General features: G+C 46.6%; 1 protein-coding gene across 1 annotated transcript in view; it reads right to left on the bottom strand.

Moving 5' to 3' along the window:
- Positions 1–20702, bottom strand: part of LOC134910503 (beta-soluble NSF attachment protein) — a 91401-nt gene that overhangs the window by 30756 nt on the left and 39943 nt on the right. The window contains exons 4-6 of the mRNA XM_063918606.1: positions 18760–18806; positions 2947–3024; positions 2233–2288 (exon numbers count right to left, since the gene is read on the bottom strand). Of these exons, the coding sequence (XP_063774676.1) occupies positions 2233–2288; positions 2947–3024; positions 18760–18806 (181 nt within the window). The remainder of the gene's footprint in view (positions 1–2232; positions 2289–2946; positions 3025–18759; positions 18807–20702) is intronic.

Here is a 20702-nt window from a genome sequence, read left to right as displayed (position 1 = left end):
CAGGAGAGGGTAGAGCCCTTACAAGCGTGTGAGCGCTTTATCCACCCTAGGGGGTGTTTCCCAACGCACCCTAGCCTCTGGTGGGAAAGGATATAATGCCAATAACATTTTAGAAATTATCAGTTGTTATCGGGGGAAAACCACGCATCATCACACACCTCATTTAATTTCTCAGATTCAGGAAAACTACAGGTAGTTTTTCCTCACCGAACATAATACCCCTTTTTAGTGGTACTCGTATTATCAGAAACGTGTAAAACATTTTTCATTGCCTCAATCATGTAACGTGTGGCCCTACTGGAAGTCACATTTGTCTCTTCACCGTCGACACTGGAGTCAGTATCCGTGTCGGCGTCTATATCTGCCATCTGAGGTAACGGGCGCTTTAGAGCCCCTGACGGCCTATGAGACGTCTGGACAGGCACAAGCTGAGTAGCCGGCTGTCTCATGTCAACCACTGTCTTTTATACAGAGCTGACACTGTCACGTAATTCCTTCCAACAGTTCATCCACTCAGGTGTCGACCCCCTAGGGGGTGACATCACTATTACAGGCAATCTGCTCCGTCTCCACATCATTTTTCTCCTCATACATGTCGACACAACGTACCGACATACAGCACACACACAGGGAATGCTCTGATAGAGGACAGGACCCCACTAGCCCTTTGGGGAGACAGAGGGAGAGTTTGCCAGCACACACCAGAGCGCTATATATATATACAGGGATAACCTTATATAAGTGTTTTTCCCCTTATAGCTGCTGTATCTTTAATACTGCGCGTAATTAGTGCCCCCCCTCTCTTTTTTAACCCTTTCTGTAGTGTAGTGACTGCAGGGGAGAGCCAGGGGAGCTTCCCTCCAACGGAGCTGTGAGGGAAAATGGCGCCAGTGTGCTGAGGAGATAGGCTCCGCCCCTTTTTCGCGGACTTTTCTCCTGCTTTTTTATGGATTCTGGCAGGGGTTAAAATTCATCCATATAGCCCTGGGGGCTATATGTGATGTATTTGCGCCAGCCAAGGTGTTTTTATTGCTGCTCAGGGCGCCCCCCACTAGCGCCCTGCACCCTCAGTGACCGAAGTGTGAAGTGTGCTGAGGAGCAATGGCGCACAGCTGCAGTGCTGTGCGCTACCTTGTTGAAGACCGGACGTCTTCTGCCGCCGATTTTCCGGACCTCTTCTGCCTTCTGGCTCTGTAAGGGGGCCGGCGGCGCGGCTCTGGGACCCATCCATGGCTGGGCCTGTGATCGTCCCTCTGGAGCTAATGTCCAGTAGCCTAAGAAGCCCAATCCACTCTGCACGCAGGTGAGTTCGCTTCTTCTCCCCTTAGTCCCTCGATGCAGTGAGCCTGTTGCCAGCAGGTCTCACTGAAAATAAAAAACCTAAACTAAAACTTTCACTAAGAAGCTCAGGAGAGCCCCTAGTGTGCACCCTTCTCGTTCGGGCACAAAGATCTAACTGAGGCTTGGAGGAGGGTCATGGGGGGAGGAGCCAGTGCACACCAGATAGTCCTAAAGCTTTCTTTAGATGTGCCCAGTCTCCTGCGGAGCCGCTAATCCCCATGGTCCTTACGGAGTCCCCAGCATCCACTTAGGACGTTAGAGAAAGGTAGATAGTACAAAAGGTCGACAGGGTCATAAGGTCGACATGAAAATGGTCAACATAAAAAAGGTAGACAATGTTTTTTGCATTTTTGTGGTTTGTGTGGATAGTTTTGTCATCTGGGACCCCCAATTGTAGAAAGGCTTCGCTTGCCACGCTTCGGGCTCGCTGCGCTCGCCACAAGCTTTATAACCGACTTTATGCCGGCATGGATAGAGAAGGTATGAAATAGTCCAAAAACATGTTAAATTTAAAAAAAAGTTTGTCTATCTTTTTATGCAGACTATTTTCATGTCGACCTTTTGACCCTGTCGACCTTTTGTACTGTCGACCTTTTGTACTGTCGACCTTTTGACCCTGTCGACCTAATGTCTGTCTAACATATGGTGTCTATCTATTGACTGTCTTACTAGACACTGTCTGTTTATCAACCGGATACCAATGTATACTGCGTATTATCCAACATACACAGCAATACATTAATCTGTCTGTCATTTCACTTGGGAACCCACAATATTAAATATACAAAATACAGCAGATTAAAATCTCTTCATCCCCTCTACTCCTACTAACATGAACAGAACACTCATATATGCAGTCTGGCATTAACAAAACAGTAACATGAACCTTACCTGTTTGATTCTTCTCCTTTATAGTAATCTGCTGACTGCTCATAATGTGCGATTGCCTAGGCACAGACAAACAATACATTAATCTGGTTTATTAATGTTATGTGTACAGTAGACTGTGATAGGACAAGGCAGAGATACCAGAATTTCCCCAGGTGGTAGACTGTTCGTATAATACACTAACGACCTGTATTACAAATTTGCAGCACCTGACAGAGTACATAAACAGTATGAATAAAACAAGAAAAAAGTAAACTTACAGTACAAAACATTGCAGAACATGGACAATGTGTATAAACATTTCTGCATCAGCAGTCATAATACCCAAATAAGCAGCATGGTGGCCAAACCCTAGGGTTAGGTGCTGTTGCAGGCAGTGGAAAGGAGATGATAGTATAAGTGAGGGAAGGAAAAGCACATAAGGGCAGAGGGCCCTGCTCTTGAGAGCTTACAATAGTTATACAGTATGTCTACACTAACTGCTCCCTTTCATGGACCTGTAAAGGACCTTTAAATTGACTGAGCAACCACCACTTTATATTAGTTACATTTAGTAGTTTATTCAACACAGATAAAATAAAAATTTGTGCAACTTGTCGCAATATGTCGCTTTTTAAATCATGTCTATGAGACGGAGTCAAAACTAAGCCTTGTCTTTAGCAGTACGATCGCCAGCTATAAGCAATAATATAATACTTCATAAAACTACGGGCTCACCTTTTCTATGTCTACAAGCTCAGTTTCATAAATTTCTGCAATTGTAATATGATGCTTAGCAGCAATTGTAAACCTTCCCTATAAGAGAAAATAGTGGTTATTAATTGTATTAAGCTCAATATATATAGGTCACACTAACGCACACACACAAGACATTTTATAATATAATTTTATATAATTCTAGAAAGACCATCTCATTTGCTACAGAAATGACTGTATGCAGCTCGGCCAGCTATAGATGTCCCAAGAAATGGTTTTACTACAGATACTGTCTCTTAATATTGTAAATCTATTATTAATAACAATACTAATTGAGATTAGACAGATTCAACTGGAATTTTAGTAGGAAAATTGTGTTCATGTCTAAGTGGGGGGGAAACAAAATATTTCCCTACAGGTTTAAAATGAAATAATGGGGTAATCCAACTAGCCGTGGGGTGGGTGGTCTTCAGGTTGCCGAATGTCGGGATCCCGGCGCACAGTATACCGGCGCCTGAATCCCGACACCTGGCATACCGTCAAACATTCTCCCTCGTGGGGGTGGCGAGCACAGTGAGCCCGCAAGGGGCTCATTTGCGCTCACCGCGCTGTCAGTATGCCGGTGGTCGGGCTCCCGGCGCCGGTATGCTGGTCGCCGGCTGCCGGCATACCGTACTACACCCCGTGGGGTTAAGCTTCGGGTTTCACACCCAGAAATATTCAATTAAACAGCTTTTTTTTCCCCCGCTCCAAGGGCACTGCAGGGGGGGCAGATATAACATGTGCAGAGAGAGTTAGATTTGGGTGGGGTGTGTTCAAACTGAAATCTAAACTGCAGTGTAAAAATAAAGCAGCCAGTATTTACCCTGCACAGAAACAAAATAACCCACCCAAATCTAACTCTCTCTGCACATGTTATATCTGCCCCCCCTGCAGTGCACATGGTTTTGCCCAACTGCTAACAAATTTGCTGCTGCGATCAACTCTGAATCACCCCCCTAATCCATTGATTCTGCGTAAAATGCTAAATCAATGGGTTTCCCTGCACGATAAACCCCAGAGGCTGCGTTTTATCGCAGACTTCTTGCAGCTCCTGAGGCAGCAATGAAAAGTCCACCGCTGGCTCTTAATGCGAGGTGAAACCCTGCTGGATGAATTAATCTGCGAGGGTAATTAGCTAATGGGATTCCCCCAATAAGAGAACTCCAAAAATAATATTATTAAAAAATAAATAAAAAATTGGAGTATAGGTAATGTCTAACATAGACAACTATGGAATCATTGGAAAACATCCACTGTCTAATATCTAAAATAGATACATGTAGGTTGGAAAAGTGCTGTGCTGCTTTTCTTTTGATACAATATGTACAGTAAGTCTGAGTTAGAAAAATATATATATTCACAAATGCTTTTGGGTTCGAATGACTGATCAAGTTTGTTGAATGTTCACAGGTTATTCAATAAAAATGGCCATAAGTACGTGGACACCCTTTCTCATTAGTGTTTGGCACATTTCAACCAAACCCATTGCTAACATATGCCTAAACCAAGCATACAGCCATTTAATCTCCATAGCTAAACATTAGCAGTAGAATGGGTCATAGGGGGTAATTCTGAGTTGATCGCAGCATCAAGTTTGTTAGCAGTTGGGCAAAACCATGTGCACTGCAGGGGGGGCAGATATAACATGTGCAGAGAGAGTTAGATTTGGGTGGGTTATTTTGTTTCTGTTCAGGGTAAATACTGGCTGCTTTATTTTTACACTGCAATTTAGATTGCAGATTTAACTCACCACACCCAAATCTATCTCTCTCTGCACATGTTTTATCTGCCTCCCCTGCAATGCACATGGTTTTGCCCAACTGCTAAAAAAATTCCGGATGCGATCAACTTGGAATTACCCCCATAATGAAGAGATCAGTGACTTTACATGGCATAGGATGCCACCTTTCAAGAGAGTTCTTCAAATTTCTGCTTCAGCAGTCACATGTAAATGCTGTTAGTGAAGTCTAAACATCTAGGAGCAACAGATCAGAAGCATAGCTTTAGCCTAAACAAGTTCACAAAACGGGACTTCTGTAAGTTAAAGCCAGTAGCACTTAAAAATGATCTCTCCTCGGTTGCAACACAGAGTTCCAAATGGCCTCTGGACACAATGTATGTACAAGGACTCCCCAAGCTTCATGGACTGCACACTAGAGGAATGGAAAGGAGTTTTCTGTAGTGGCAAAACGCGCTGTACCACCTGGCAGTAGAATCTGAGCTTAGTGGATGCCAGGAGAAACCTTCCTACACCAATGTGTGTGGTCAATTCTAATGTTTGATGAAGTAGTAGTAAAGGTGTGGGGTTGGTCTTTTTTTTGTGGTTTGGCTTGACTCACTTAGGGACAAGTGAAGGCACATCTTAATGCTACAGTGTAGAATGACAGTAGTGGGCTTCCAGCTCTGTGGCAAAAGTTTAGGGGAAGGACCATTCCTGCTTTATCAAATCTGGTCTGCCAAGTTTGATGTGGAAGAACCTGACCAGCCTCCCAGGACACCTGACCGGCCTCCCAGGACACCTGACCACATTCGAACACCTTTGGGATAAACTGGAACAACACCTGTGAGACAGTCCTCCTCACCCGACATCAATGTCCAATCTCAGAAATGATCTTGTGGCTGAATGAAAGCGAATCCATACAGTCACATTCCAAATGTAGTATAAAGTATTCCTAGAAGAGTGGAGGCTGCAAAAGCAGCAAAAAAGGGGGCCAACATATTAATGCCCATGGTTTTGGAATGAGATGTCCAACAAGCACATATGGGTGTGATATTAGAGGTCTCCACCTACTTTTGGCCATGTAGTATATATAAAAAGGTTAATTTCATGCACTACTGTTGCTATTCTCAAAAGCTAAGCCCTTATACCTGAGGTTCTCAAACGCGGTCTTCAAGGCACCGCAACAGTCAAGGATTTAAGTATATCCATGCTTGGCCACAGGTGACTTAATTAATATCTCAGTCAATTTGATTTACCCATCTGTGCTGAGCTATGGATATACTTAAAACCTGGAGCACTGGGGTGCCTTGATGACCGCATTTGAGATCCTCTGCCTTATACACATGGGTGTTATCTCAAATCACTTAATGCATAATCAGAAACCTCATAAAAGGCCATAAAATAAGGCAATTTACACAACTAAGACATATCAGCTGTACACACTGATATTGCCAGCAGTGCTCAGAAGCATTGTCCCCTGGTAAAATGCATTTTAGTACAGACGTATCCCCATACACCTGACCTCAATACGTCGTGCGGTGCGAGTGAGCAACACAAAGCATTGTAGCGTATTGACGTTTTCTTGAAATTTGTCTTATTCGTACCGCCGACACAGCAAAACCACTCAATCTGTACCAGAGACACCGGGCTGCGACTTTAACCGAACATGAATTTGTTTTAAATACGCGAGTGTTCATTCTATAGCTTGCACCTTTCAAAACTCATGCAGTTCCTCTTTCCTGCCTGAGGTGTCACTTTCTGCTGTGGTGTTTCTAGCAAAGTCTGGTCTGTATCTCAGCACTGAGATACAGACCAAACTGAGGGGTCTATTTACTTGGAGAGAGATAAAGTGAAAGGAGATAAAGTACCAACCAACCAGCTCCTAGCTGTCATTTTTCAAACCCAGCCTGTGACATGGTAGTTAGGAGTTGATTGGCTGGTACTTTATCTCCGTCCACTTTATCTCCATTCAAGGCGTAGTAAATAGACCCCTTAGAGAGGAACTGCACCGGTTTTGAAAGGCGCAGGGTGCTAGAATGAAGCCACAGATGAAGTACAACAGAACTTGGCATGGGAAAAATCTGTGGCTGCTGCATCGTAGCACTTCATATACAGAATCATACTCACTCGCACATAGATGTACAAGTGTCACACATCAAATGAATCTGTGCAGTCTTGTGAAACGATTTTGTCGCATCGCAAGACGCACATTCGAGCGACATAGTGCATGGAACCTGGTGCGACTAAGGTGATAGTGTATGAAGACATATCTGTACAAGAGCAAGCTTCGAGATGAGCTTAAGAACACACTAATACTATAAGCTTTAAACAAGCATTTTGGAATTCCTGTGTAAACTAGCATTAAAAAAATAAGAATTTACTTACCGATAATTCTATTTCTCGGAGTCCGTAGTGGATGCTGGGGTTCCTGAAAGGACCATGGGGAATAGCGGCTCCGCAGGAGACAGGGCACAAAAAGTAAAGCTTTAGGATCAGGTGGTGTGCACTGGCTCCTCCCCCTATGACCCTCCTCCAAGCCTCAGTTAGGTACTGTGCCCGGACGAGCGTACACAATAAGGAAGGATTTATGAATCCCGGGTAAGACTCATACCAGCCACACCAATCACACTGTACAACCTGTGATCTGAACCCAGTTAACAGTATGATAACAGCGGAGCCTCTGAAAAGATGGCTCACAACAATAATAACCCGATTTTTGTAACTATGTACAAGTAATGCAGATAATCCGCACTTGGGATGGGCGCCCAGCATCCACTACGGACTCCGAGAAATAGAATTATCGGTAAGTAAATTCTTATTTTCTCTATCGTCCTAGTGGATGCTGGGGTTCCTGAAAGGACCATGGGGATTATACCAAAGCTCCCAAACGGGCGGGAGAGTGCGGATGACTCTGCAGCACCGAATGAGAGAACTCCAGGTCCTCCTTAGCCAGGGTATCAAATTTGTAGGATTTTACAAACGTGTTTGCCCCTGACTAAATAGCCGCTCGGCAAAGTTGTAAAGCCGAGACCCCTCGGGCAGCCGCCCAAGATGAGCCCACCTTCCTTGTGGAATGGGCATTTACATATTTTGGCTGTGGCAGGCCTGCCACAGAATGTGCAAGCTGAATTGTATTACACATCCAACTAGCAAAAGTCTGCTTAAAAGCAAGAGCACCCAGTTTGTTGGGTGCATACAGGATAACAGCAAGTCAGTTTTCCTGACTCCAGCCGTCCTGGAACCTATATTTTCAGGGCCCTGACCACATCTAGCAACTTGGAGTCCTCCAAGTCCCTAGTAGGCGCAAGACACCACAATAAGCTGGTTTAGGTGAAACACTGACACCACCTTAGGGAGAGAACTGGGGACGAGTCCGCAGCTCTGCCCTGTCCGAATGGACAAACAGATATGGGCTTTTTTGAGAAAAAAACCACCAATTTGACACTCGCCTGGTCCAGGCCAGGTCCAAGAGCATGTTCACTTTTCATGTGAGATGCTTCAAATCCACAGATTTGACTGGTTTTAAACCAATGTGTTTTGAGGAATCCCAGAACTATGTTGAGATCCCACAGTGCCACTGGAGGCACAAAAGGGGGTTGTATATGCAATACTCCCTTGACAAACTTCTGGACTTCAGGAACTGAAGCCAATTCTTTCTGGAAGAAAAATCGACAGGGCCGAAATTTGAACCTTAATGGACCCCAATTTGAGGCCCATAGACACTCCTGTTTGCAAGAAATGCAGGAATCGACCGAGTTGAAATTTCTTCGTGGGGCCTTCCTGGCCTCACACCACGCAACATATTTTCGCCACATGTGGTGATAATGTTGTGCGGTCACCTCCTTTCTGGCTTTGACCAGGGTAGGAATGACCTCTTCCTGAATGCCTTTTCCCTTAGGATCCGGCGTTCCACCGCCATGCCGTCAAACGCAGCTGCGGTAAGTCTTGGAACAGACATGGTACTTGCTGAAACAAGTCCCTTCTTAGCGGCAGAGGCCATAAGTCCTCTGTGAGCATCTCTTGAAGTTCCGGGTACCAAGTCCTTCTTGGCCAATCCGGAGCCATGAGTATAGTTCTTACTCCTCTACGTCTTATAATTCTCAGTACCTTAGGTATGAAAAGCAGAGGATGGAACACATACACCGACTGGTACACCCACGGTGTTACCAGAACGTCCACAGCTATTGCCTGAGGGTCTCTTAACCTGGCGCAATACCTGTCCCGTTTTTTGTTCAGACGGGACGCCATCATGTCCACCTTTGGTAATTCCCAACGGTTTACAATTATGTGGAAAACTTCCCCATGAAGTTCCCACTCTGCCGGGTGGAGGTCGTGCCTACTGAGGAAGTCTGCTTCCCAGTTTCCATTCCCGGAATGAAACACTGCTGACAGTGCTATCACATGATTTTCCGCCCAGCGAAAAGTCCTTGCAGTTTTTGCCACTGCCCTCCTGCTTCTTGTGCCGCCCTGTCTATTTACGTGGGCGACTGCCGTGATGTTTTATCCCACTGGATCAATACCGGCTGACCTTGAAGCAGAGGTCTTGCTAAGCTTAGAGCATTATAAATTTACCCTTAGCTATATTTATGTGGAGAAAAATCTCCAGACTTGATCACACTCCCTGGAAATTTTTTCCTTGTGTGACTGCTCCCCAGCCTCTCGGGCTGGCCTCCGTGGTCACCAACATCCAAAACTGAATGCCGAATCTGCGGCCCTCTAGAAGATGAGCACTCTGTAACCACCACAGGAGAGACACCCTTGTCCTTGGATATAGGGTTATCCGCTGATGCATCTGAAGATGCGATCCGGACCATTTGTCCAGCAGATCCCACTGAAAAGTTCTTGCATGAAATCTGCCGCCTGGAATTGCTTCGAAGGAAGTCACCATTTTTTTACCATGGCCCTTGTGCAATGATGCACTGATTTTAGGAGGTTCCTGACTAGCTCGGATAACTCCCTGGCTTTCTCTTCCGGGAGAAACACCTTTTTCTGGACTGTGTCCAGAATCATCCCTAAGCACAGGAGACTTGTTGTCGGGATCAGCTGCGATTTTGGAATATTTAGAATCCACCCCTGCTGTTGTAACAGTATCCGAGATAGTGCTACTCCGACCTCCAACTGTTCCCTGGACTTTGCCCTTATCAGGAGATCGTCCAAGTAAGGGATAATTAAGACGCCTTTTCTTCGAAGAAGAACCATCATTTCGGCCATTACCTTGGTAAAGACCCGGGGTGCCGTAGACAATCCAAACGGCAGCGTCTGAAACTGATAGTGACAGTTCTGTACCACGAACCTGAGGTACCCTTAGTGATAAGGGCAAATTTGGGACATGGAGGTAAGCATCCCTGATGTCTCGGGACACCAGATAGTCCCCTTCTTCCCGGTTCGTTATCACTGCTCTGAGTGACTCCATCTTGATTTGAACCTTTGTAAGTGTTCAAATTTTTTTAGATTTAGAATAGGTCTCACCTAGCCTTCTGGCTTCAGTACCACAATATAGTGTGGAATAATACCCCCTTTTCTTGTTGTAGGAGGGGTAATTTAATTATCACCTGCTGGGAATACAGCTCGTGAATTTTTTCCCATACTGCCTCCTTGTCGGAGGGAGACCTTGGTAAAGCAGACTTCAGGAGCCTGCGCAGGGGAAACGTCTCGACATTCCAAACTGTACCCCTGGGATACTACTTGTAGGATCCAGGGGTCCTGTACGGTCTCAGCGTCATGCTGAGAGCTTGTCAGAAGCGGTGGAACGCTTCTGTTCCTGGGAATGGGCTGCCTGCTGCAGTCTTCTTCCCTTTCCTCTATCCCTGGGCAGATATGACTCTTATAGGGACGAAAGGACTGAAGCTGAAAAGACGGTGTCTTTTTCTGCAGAGATGTGACTTAGGGTAAAAACGGTGGATTTTCCAGCAGTTGCCGTGGCCACCAGGTCCGATGGACCGACCCCAAATAACTCCTCTTCCTTTATACGGCAATACACCTTTGTGCCGTTTGGAATCTGCATCACCTGACCACTGTCGTGTCCATAAACATCTTCTGGCAGATATGGACATCGCACTTACTCTTGATGCCAGAGTGCAAATATCCCTCTGTGCATCTCGCATATATAGAAATACATCCTTTAAATGCTCTATAGTCAATAAAATACTGTCCCTGTCAAGGGTATCAATATTTTTAGTCAGGGAATCCGACCAAGCCACCCCAGCTCTGCACATCCAGGCTGAGGCGATCGCTGGTCGCAGTATAACACCAGTATGTGTGTATATACTTTTTATGATATTTTTCCAGCCTCCTGTCAGCTGGCTCCTTGAGGACGGCCCTATCTATAGACGGTACCGCCACTTGTTCTGATAAGCGTGTGAGCGCCTTATCCACCCTAAGGGGTGTTTCCCAACGCGCCCTAACTTCTGGCGGGAAAGGGTATACCGCCCATATTTTCTATCGGGGGGAACCCACGCATCATCACACACTTCATTTAATTTATCTGATTCAGGAAAAACGACGGTAGTTTTTTCACATCCCACATAATACCCTCTTTTGTGGTACTTGTAGTATCAGAAATATGTAACACCTCCTTCATTGCCCTTAACGTGTGGCCCTAATAAGGAATACGTTTGTTTATTCACCGTCGACACTGGATTCAGTGTCCCTGTCTGTGTCTGTGTCGACCGACTAAAGTAAACGGGCGTTTTAAAAACCCCTGACGGTGTTTTTGAGACGTCTGGACCGGTACTAATTGTTTGTCGGCCGTCTCATGTCGTCAACCGACCTTGGCGCGTGTTGACATTATCACGTAATTCCCTAAATAAGCCATCCATTCCGGTGTCGACTCCCTAGAGAGTGACATCACCATTACAGGCAATTGCTCCGCCTCCTCACCAACATCGTCCTCATACATGTCGACACACACGTACCGACACACAGCACACACACAGGGAATGCTCTGATAGAGGACAGGACCTACTAGCCCTTTGGAGAGACAGAGGGAGAGTTTGCCAGCACACACCAAAAACGCTATAATTATATAGGGACAACCTTATATAAGTGTTTTCCCTTATAGCATCTTTTTTATATATTTCTAACGCCAAATTAGTGCCCCCCCTCTCTGTTTTAACCCTGTTTCTGTAGTGCAGTGCAGGGGAGAGCCTGGGAGCCTTCCCTCCAGCCTTTCTGTGAGGGAAAATGGCGCTGTGTGCTGAGGAGATAGGCCCCGCCCCTTTTTCGGCGGCCTCGTCTCCCGCTCTTAACGGATTCTGGCAGGGGTTAAATATCTCCATATAGCCCCCGGAGGCTATATGTGAGGTATTTTTAGCCAAAAAAGGTTTTCATTTGCCTCCCAGGGCGCCCCCCTCCCAGCGCCCTGCACCCTCAGTGACTGCCGTGTGAAGTGTGCTGAGAGGAAAATGGCGCACAGCTGCAGTGCTGTGCGCTACCTTAAGAAGACTGAGGAGTCTTCTGCCGCCGATTCTGGACCTCTTCTCGTTTCAGCATCTGCAAGGGGGCCGGCGGCGAGGCTCCGGTGACCATCCAGGCTGTACCTGTGATCGTCCCTCTGGAGCTAATGTCCAGTAGCCAAGAAGCCAATCCATCCTGCACGCAGGTGAGTTCACTTCTTCTCCCCTAAGTCCCTCGTTGCAGTGATCCTGTTGCCAGCAGGACTCACTGTAAAATAAAAAACCTAAGCTAAACTTTTCTAAGCAGCTCTTTAGGAGAGCCACCTAGATTGCACCCTTCTCGGCCGGGCACAAAAATCTAACTGAGGCTTGGAGGAGGGTCATAGGGGGAGGAGCCAGTGCACACCACCTGATCCTAAAGCTTTACTTTTTGTGCCCTGTCTCCTGCGGAGCCGCTATTCCCCATGGTCCTTTCAGGAACCCCAGCATCCACTAGGACGATAGAGAAATAGGAATTTAATACCTACCGGTAATTCCTTTTCTCGTAGTCCGCAGTGGATTCTGGGGAATGTACTTTAGTACCGTGGGTATAGATCAGGTCCACTGGAGCCTGGCACTTGAAGAAACTTTTAGTGTGTGCTGGCTCCTCCCATCTATGCCCCTCCTACCAGACTCAGTCTAGGAAAACTGTGCCCGAGGAGACGGACATACCAGGAGAGAAGGAAACATATACACATATAGAAACAGCAGTGAGGCAACGAGCCAACACACAACCATAATAGAATAGGAGTGCTAACCGGAACAGAGGATAGCAACACCAACCACAACAAAGGATAGCAAAGCTAACTCAACCTGGAAAAGGGACCACAACAGCGTACCAACCAGAAACACTTACGCAAGGTAAGCAGAATTCGAAGCACTGAGGCGGGTGCCCAGTATCCACTACGGACTACAAGAAAAGGAATTACCGGTAACGTTCTAGTGGATACTGGGGAATGTACTTTAGTACCGTGGGGAAATCCTAAAGCTGCCAGAACGGGTGGGAGAGTGCTGGGATCCCTGCAAAACCGCCTGACCAAATTGAAGGTCATCCTTGGCCAAGGTGTCGAACCTATAGAACTTTATAAACGTGTTCGAACCAGACCAAGTAGCAGCTTGGCACAACTGTGAGGCCGAGACACCCCGGGCAGCCGCCCAGGAAGAACCCACTGATCTCGTTGAGTGGGCCTGAATAGACGTCGGCAAAGGCAGAGCACCCGAAGTATAGGCTTGTTGAATGGTCAGCCTGTGCCAACGAGCAATAGATTGCTTAGAAGCTGGATGATCAATCTTGGTGGCATCATTAAGGACAAACAGCGAGTCAGATTTCCGATGACGAGCAGTCCTCTTGACATAAATCTTCAGAGCCCTCACCACGTCCAAAGACTCTGGGGCAACTGAAGCGTCAGCCAACACTGGAACCACAATCGGTTGATTCACGTGAAAAGCTGACATCACTTTCGGCAAAAACTGAGGCCGGGTCCTGAGTTCCGCGCTATCCTCATGAAATATCAAGTACAGGCTCTTACAGGATAAGGCCCCCAATTCAGAGACACGTCTTGCAGATGCCAACGCAAGCAACATGACAGTCTTCCAAGTGAGAAACTTCAATTCCACCCTATGTAAGGGTTCAAACCAGTCCGACTGAAGAAAGGACAAAACCACATTGAGATCCCATGGAGCCGTGGGAGGTACGAAGGGCGGTTGCATATGAAGAACTCCTTTTAGGAAACTCTGTACTTCCAGCAACATTGCAAGTTGTTTCTGGGAGAAGATAGAAAGGGCTGAAAGCTGTACTTTGACGGAGCCTAACCGTAGGCCCATATCCACACCCGCTTGTAGGAATAGGAGAAAACGACCAAGTCGAAATTCCACAGGAGACACCTTTCTACCTTCACACTAAGAAACATTTTTTTCCAGATAAGTAACCACTTTCCGGGGCTGTACCATAGTGGAAATAACCCTTGAGGGAAGACCTTTTCTGGCTAGAATCTCTCTATCAACTTCCAAGCCGTCAAACCTAGCCGCTGTAAGTCTGGATAGACGAATGGTCCTTGCTGAAGAAGGTCCTTTAGAAGCGGCAGAGGCCACGGTTCTTCCAGAGACACGGCCAGGAGGTCTGCATACCAGACCCGCCGAGGCCAATCCGGGGCAATTAGAACTGCCTGAACGCTTTCCCTTTTGAGTCTTTTTAGAACTCTTGGAATGAGCGGGATTGGAGGAAACAGATAAACAAACTGGTAAGTCCATGGCGTCGTCAGCACATCCACTGCTACAGCCTGCGGATCCCTCGTTCTGGAACATTAACGGCGTAGCTTCTTGTTGAGTCGAGAAGCCATCAGGTCTATCTGCGGACACCCCCACCGTTGAATTAATTGTTGAAGCACCTGAGGATGAAGACCCCATTTTCCCGGATAGAGGTCGTGCCTGCTGATGAAGTCCGCCTACCAGTTGTTCACTCCTGGAATGAATTCGGCCGAGATGGTCCTTGCGTTGGCCTCTGCCCAGAGGAGTATTTTTGACATTTCTTGCATTGCTGCACTGCTCCCTGTCGGTTTATGTACGCCACTGCCATGGCGTTGTCCAACTGAACTTGGATAGCTTGATCCTGGAGAAGAGAGGAAGCATGTAGAAGGGCATTGTAAATCGCCCTGAGTTCCAGGACGTTAATCGGTAGTGCATATTCCTGACTCTACCATTTTCCCTGGAACTGGGCCCCTTGGGTCACAGCCCCCCAACCCCGAAGGCTGGCATCTGTTGTCAGTAGAATCCAAGACTGGGTACTGAAACTCCGGTCTACCACCAGGTGAGGAATTTGTAGCCACCACAACAGGGATATCCGAGCTCTGGGTGATAGGGTTACACTCTGATGCATGTGCAGATGAGACCCCGACCACTTGTCCAGCAAATCCAGCTGAAACGGACAGGCATGAAATCTCCCGTACTGGACTGCCTTGTATGAGACCACCATCTTGCCCAGTAAGCGAATGCAAAGGTAAATTTAGACCTTGTGGGGCCGAAGTACTGAGCGGAACATAGCCTGTATAGTCAAGGCCTTGTCCATTGGAAGAAACACCTTCTGAGACACTGTGTCCAGTATCATTCCCAGGAACTGAAGTCGTTGGGATGGTTCTAGGTGAGATTTCTGAAAATTCAGGATCCACCCATGATCCGTAAGCAGGCGAGTCATCAGGTCGACGCTTTGTAGCAGACGTTCCCTGGACATTGCTTTTATCAGGAGATCGTCCAAATAGGGGACTATGTTGACTCCCATTTTGCGCAGTTGCAGCGTCATCTCCGCCATGACCTTTGTGAACACCCTTAGAGCTGTGGAGAGACCAAAGGGTAAGGCCTGAAACTGGAAGTGGCTGTCCAAGATGGCAAACCTGAGGTAAGCCTGATGAGGGGGCCACATAGGGATGTGCAGGTAAGCATTCTTGATGTCTAGGGACACTAGAAATTCCCCCTTCTCCAGACCGAACACCACTGCCCGCAGGGACTCCATCTTGAATTTGAATACCCGCAGACAAGGGTTTAAAGCCTACAGATTCAAGATGGGCTGCACCGAACCGTCCGGTTTTGGTGTGACACAGAGACTGGCGTAAAACCCCCTGTTGTGTAACGAAGGAGGCACTGGAACCACAACTCTTGCTATGGGTGAAGCTGGCAAGCCCGACCTGAAGAATCTGTGGGGAGGAAGCACTTGCAATTCCAGCCGGTATCCTTGGTAGATAAGGTCCCTCACCCAAAGATCCCAGCAGGACTCCGCCCATACATGGGCGAAGTGTTGAAGGCGAGCACCTACCTGAAAGTCGCCTTGCTGCTGGGGCCAACCGTCACGCGGAGGGCTTCGTGGCAGGGGATCCGGAGGTCTGGTCAAGGGATGCAGCAGCTGCTGGTTTCCGGGACTTACCGCAAGATCCTCTAACAGCATTGGAGGCCCCTCGGCCTCTGCCTCTGAATCTTGCCACACGAAAGGACTGCAAAAAAGGTCCCGAGTAGGGACGTCTAGCAGGTGGAGCAGCCGACGGCAGATAGGTAGACTTACCCGCCGTCGCGTGAGAGATCCACTTGTTCAACTCTTTGCCAAATAGTGCATCTCCTGTAAAGGGAAGATTCTCTACACCCTTTTGGAATCAGCATCCGCTGACCATTGACGCAGCCACAGGGCTCTGCGGGCCGAGACCGCCATAGCAGTGGTACGTCCATTAATCTGACTTAATTCCTTAACAGCCTAGCTCATAAAGTTTGAAGCATCCTGGATATGCTGCAGCAGCGTAATGATTTCTTCCTGATGCAGGGAGTTAAATCCATTTATTATATTACCAGACCATTTCACAACTGCCCTTGAAATCCAACCACAAACTATAGTGGGATGCTGAGCCACGCCGCCACCGTATATAGGGGGTAATTCCAAGTTGATCGCAGCAGGATTTTTGTTAGCAATTGGGCAAAACCATGTGCACTGCAGGGGTGGCAGATATAACATGTGCAGAGAGAGTTAGATTTGGGTGGGGTGTGTTCAATCTGCAGTCTAATTTGCAGTGTAAAAATAAAGCAGCCATTATTTACCCTGCACAGAAACAAAATAACCCACCCAAATCTAACTCTTTCTGCACTATCTACCTCCCCTGCAGTGCACATGGTTTTGCCCAACTGCTAAAAAAAATCCTGCTGCGATCAACTTGGAATTACCCCCATAGTGGTCTCAATCTTACGGTCAGCTGGGTCCTTTAGAGATATAGCCCAAAGTACCGGTAGAACCAGCTTACGTGACAGCCTGGACACAGAGGTATCGACTGACAGGGAATTTTGCCATACCTTCCTATCTTCAGCAGGGAAGGGAAAGGATGATGATAACCTCTGAAGAGTTTTGAGTTTCTTATCAGGAATGACCCACGCCTCTTTGTCCAGGAAGTTTAATTCCTTAGATATAGGAAAAGTGGCTGAGGATTTAGGTTTTACATTAAAATACAATTCCTCTTCTGGTTCTGCTTCCTTATCGGGTATATTAAGAACCTCCCTAATAACATAAATTAGGGCTTCCATCCCCAGGGACAGAGAGCTGTCCTCCTCCATATCAACTTCTGTTTCATCCAAGTCTGGAAGTTCAGAATCCGACTGAAGCACCTGTGGAAGTGAACGTTTATGTGACACCAACAGAGGGGGCTGAGGAGCCTGTCTGTGAACTGCAGCCTTAGCCATATTATTGACAGATTATTTTAGTACCTGTTGTTCTTGCCTAGCTGCAGCTAGTTCTGTATTTACAGATGGAGCCATGCTCATCTAGGCTTCTCTGCTGCGCCTAGGTGCACCAAGGTTTATAAATCTTTCATCTATTGTTCTCAGCTGCAAAACAATACAGAGAGAACAATACAGCAGGGGATTAAGTCCGACTGCCCTGGCTCAGTTAATCCTATTAAAGGCAAAGATAAGGAGGGCTCCATCTGTATATTATGAATCATGCCTTTAAATGATTCCAACCAGTCAGGTGCCTGTGTACTATTACCCTGAGAGGATAAGGAACACTGTTCACACAGGAGAGATCCCTCAGAGGAAGCTGTAAAGGTACAAGAAGTACACATAGCCTTATCTGCAGACATTTTGCACACAGAGTGAAAACAACATACAGTGTAGTCATAAACACAAAGTGAAAACACACACACACACACACACACACACACACACACACACACGACAGCCTCTGGAGTGACACAGACAGAATGGAGACCAGCACACCATACACAGCAAAGCAGTACTCTGCTGTGTAAACTCTGATTACTCTTGCTTTCGAGCAGCGGCGCTACCGTTGATGTGCTCCCCCCTTTCCTATGAAACCCCTGCTACCATTACAGTAGTCTGTGCAGCCGGGTCTATGCGGAGGAGCAGCGTGTATGCAGCCTTGCTGATCCGCAGCAGCAGGCAATGGCGCCTTTCCCGCCTCTGGTCCCGCTCTCTGGGAAGCCTCGCCCCTGTAATGGCATGCGGTCCCTTCTAAAATTAGACTGGCATTATAAGTGAAGGAACGCAATATTAGATGCTGTACACCCCCCCTTTCTGCCAGTGTAGTCTGTCATGCCGCCAATCGTCACCGGTGACCCGCTAATCGGGACCCCGGTATTAACACTCACCGCACCTGTGTCTCTTCGGCATGTTAGGAGGTGGCGGTTAGCTGCCAGCGTGTGCACACACAGTATGGTGTGTGAAACAGCGCATCAGGAGCTTAATGTGCTGTCAGCTGGGATTACGAACTATTAACCCTCCGGAGGTTGGTTCGGTTCCCCCCCCCCCTCCCCTATGTCCCACGACGCAGGTAGACTGGTTGCCAACCAATACTACCTGAAAATAACAAACTAAAATAAGGATTTGAAGAAAACTCTTTGGAGCTCCAGAGGAATGTACCCGGCTCCTTGGGCACATTTTTCTAAACGGAGTCTGTTAGGAGGGGCATAGAGGGGAGGAGACAGCACACTCTAAAGGTTTCTTAAAGTGCCAGGCTCCAGTGGACCCGATCTATACCCACGGTACTAAAGTACATTCCCCAGTATCCACTAGGACGTTAGAGAAAAACAAACTGTGTTCTAATAAAAAAAAATTCTGTTAAAACTAATCAGAGATCTACAGAATATCATTCCTTACCATATCTGTGTAAATGTCGATGGCTGCATTTAAGCAGTTGATGGCCTCTGATGTTAGCAATTAGGAAAGACAATGAAAAGCAACTTAACAAAAAAATAATGCAATTACTTTATGGATTAGTGAACTCAAATGGAAAGACTGAATTGAAGCAAAACTCTTAGCATATTTAATAAGGTATCTGGTCTCTAGGTCAACAGTAACTAGGTCAACAGTGTCTAGACCGACCACTATTGGTCAACAGCAACTAGGGCGATAGGGTTTCTAGGTCGACAGGTCAAAAGGTCGACATGAGTTTTTCACATTTTTTTTTCTTCTTTTTTTGAACTTTTTCATACTTAACGATTCACGCGGACTACGATTGGGAATATTAACCTATGCCGAGCGCAGCGGTAGCAGAGCGAGGCACTTTGCCTGAAGCATGGCGAGCGAAGCGAGCCATACGAGGGGACACGGTGCACTAATTGGAGTTCCCAGTCACTGTAAGGAGAAAACTACACCCAAAATACATTTAAAAAACTCATGTCGACCTTTTGACCTGTCGACCTAGACCACGTCGACATACAGACCATGTCGATCTAGTTACTGTTGACCAATAGTGGTAGACCTAGACACTGTCAACCCTCCATACCACACCCATTTAATAAACCAAGAAGCAGAAAGTGAAAACAACTAGTTATCTCTGTGTCCTTTATCTTTAGTAGATATTAAAGGGAATGTATTTTGAAACCGAAATCTGGAAATGATGGGAGTAATAGTAAAAATATATGGGTGACCGTTTTTTCTCCAGAAGGTGTGGTTCTTTTCTGCAGTCACATTCTATGCATAATATTCATGTTATAGCAATGTTTCTGCCTTCTATAAAACCATTCCAGTCTATAGTTGACTAGATCACTCTCTCTCTAGTCTAGGCCATTACTCCCCATCTGTCTATTCTGTTCAGCAGACAATTTAAAAGTATGGGGATTAGGGGAATTCAGTTGCAGTCGATACAGTTTCGATTCGTTGCCCAATGGTTTTATCAATTGCAGCCTGGTTTTTTCGTACGAAAATTGTCCCATTTTTTGGTGAAAACACACAAGATCCAGGATAATTCCTAGGTCAGTTATGAAGGATTTTTGTTCTCCTGCCATGGGCAGGTGAAACCAACCACCAATAGTGCTGGCAATCGGGGACAACTGAATAACCCCTGAGGGATCAATCAGCCGCCGTATTTTACCGTAGCTAATTAAATTTCCCCCTTTATGTAGCTGTAAAATGTGCATAACCCAATATTATTCATAATTAAAGTTTTTCCTCCACCTTCAGAGTCCTCATCCAAATGAATCCCTCCCAGCCCACGTAGCTGTCAGATGAGGTTCCCTCCTCTCGTACTTCTATTGATATAATCAGTAAAGCACAACTGAACCCTATAAACAAGCACTGGAGATTTATTTAACACAAAGGGGCAGATTAACTATCTGTTGGGTCTACACAGCCGCCGCCGATCGGTGGCTTTGACTGATGGATTACAAAAGGCAACATTAATTAAATGGATAATCAGTGTCGTTTAGCATTACTAATGCAGTTTGAAAAACATTGATCAAAGCCGTTGATCAACAGTTTTGTAAACCGGACGTTTAGTAAATCTGCCCCACAGAATAGACTCCGTATCAAGGAAGCAAGGTAAGCTGACAATTGCACAGCCATGGTTCCATGCCGATTAGCTGCAACAGAGCCTCTGCTGTCCGTTAGCAAAAAGGTACAAGACTCCCAATTTCCTGATACGTACTGTGCTAGGAAACACATAATGAACACAGACAAAAAGTAATTGCAGAGATCCATGGCACTCTTACATTTACCGCTTTCAGATCACGAATACCGGGTTGGAAACGTGTCCTTCCCGGGTGCGACTGTCTTCACGACCCAGCAGATTGCCGGGTAGGGTTGCCATCGGGGGCAGGGAC

The sequence above is a fragment of the Pseudophryne corroboree genome, chromosome 4 (assembly GCF_028390025.1).
Source record: "Pseudophryne corroboree isolate aPseCor3 chromosome 4, aPseCor3.hap2, whole genome shotgun sequence".
Taxonomy (NCBI): Eukaryota; Metazoa; Chordata; class Amphibia; order Anura; family Myobatrachidae; genus Pseudophryne; species Pseudophryne corroboree.
The sequence above is the reverse complement of the archived record's forward strand: the minus strand, read 5'-3'. Positions and strand labels throughout refer to the sequence as shown.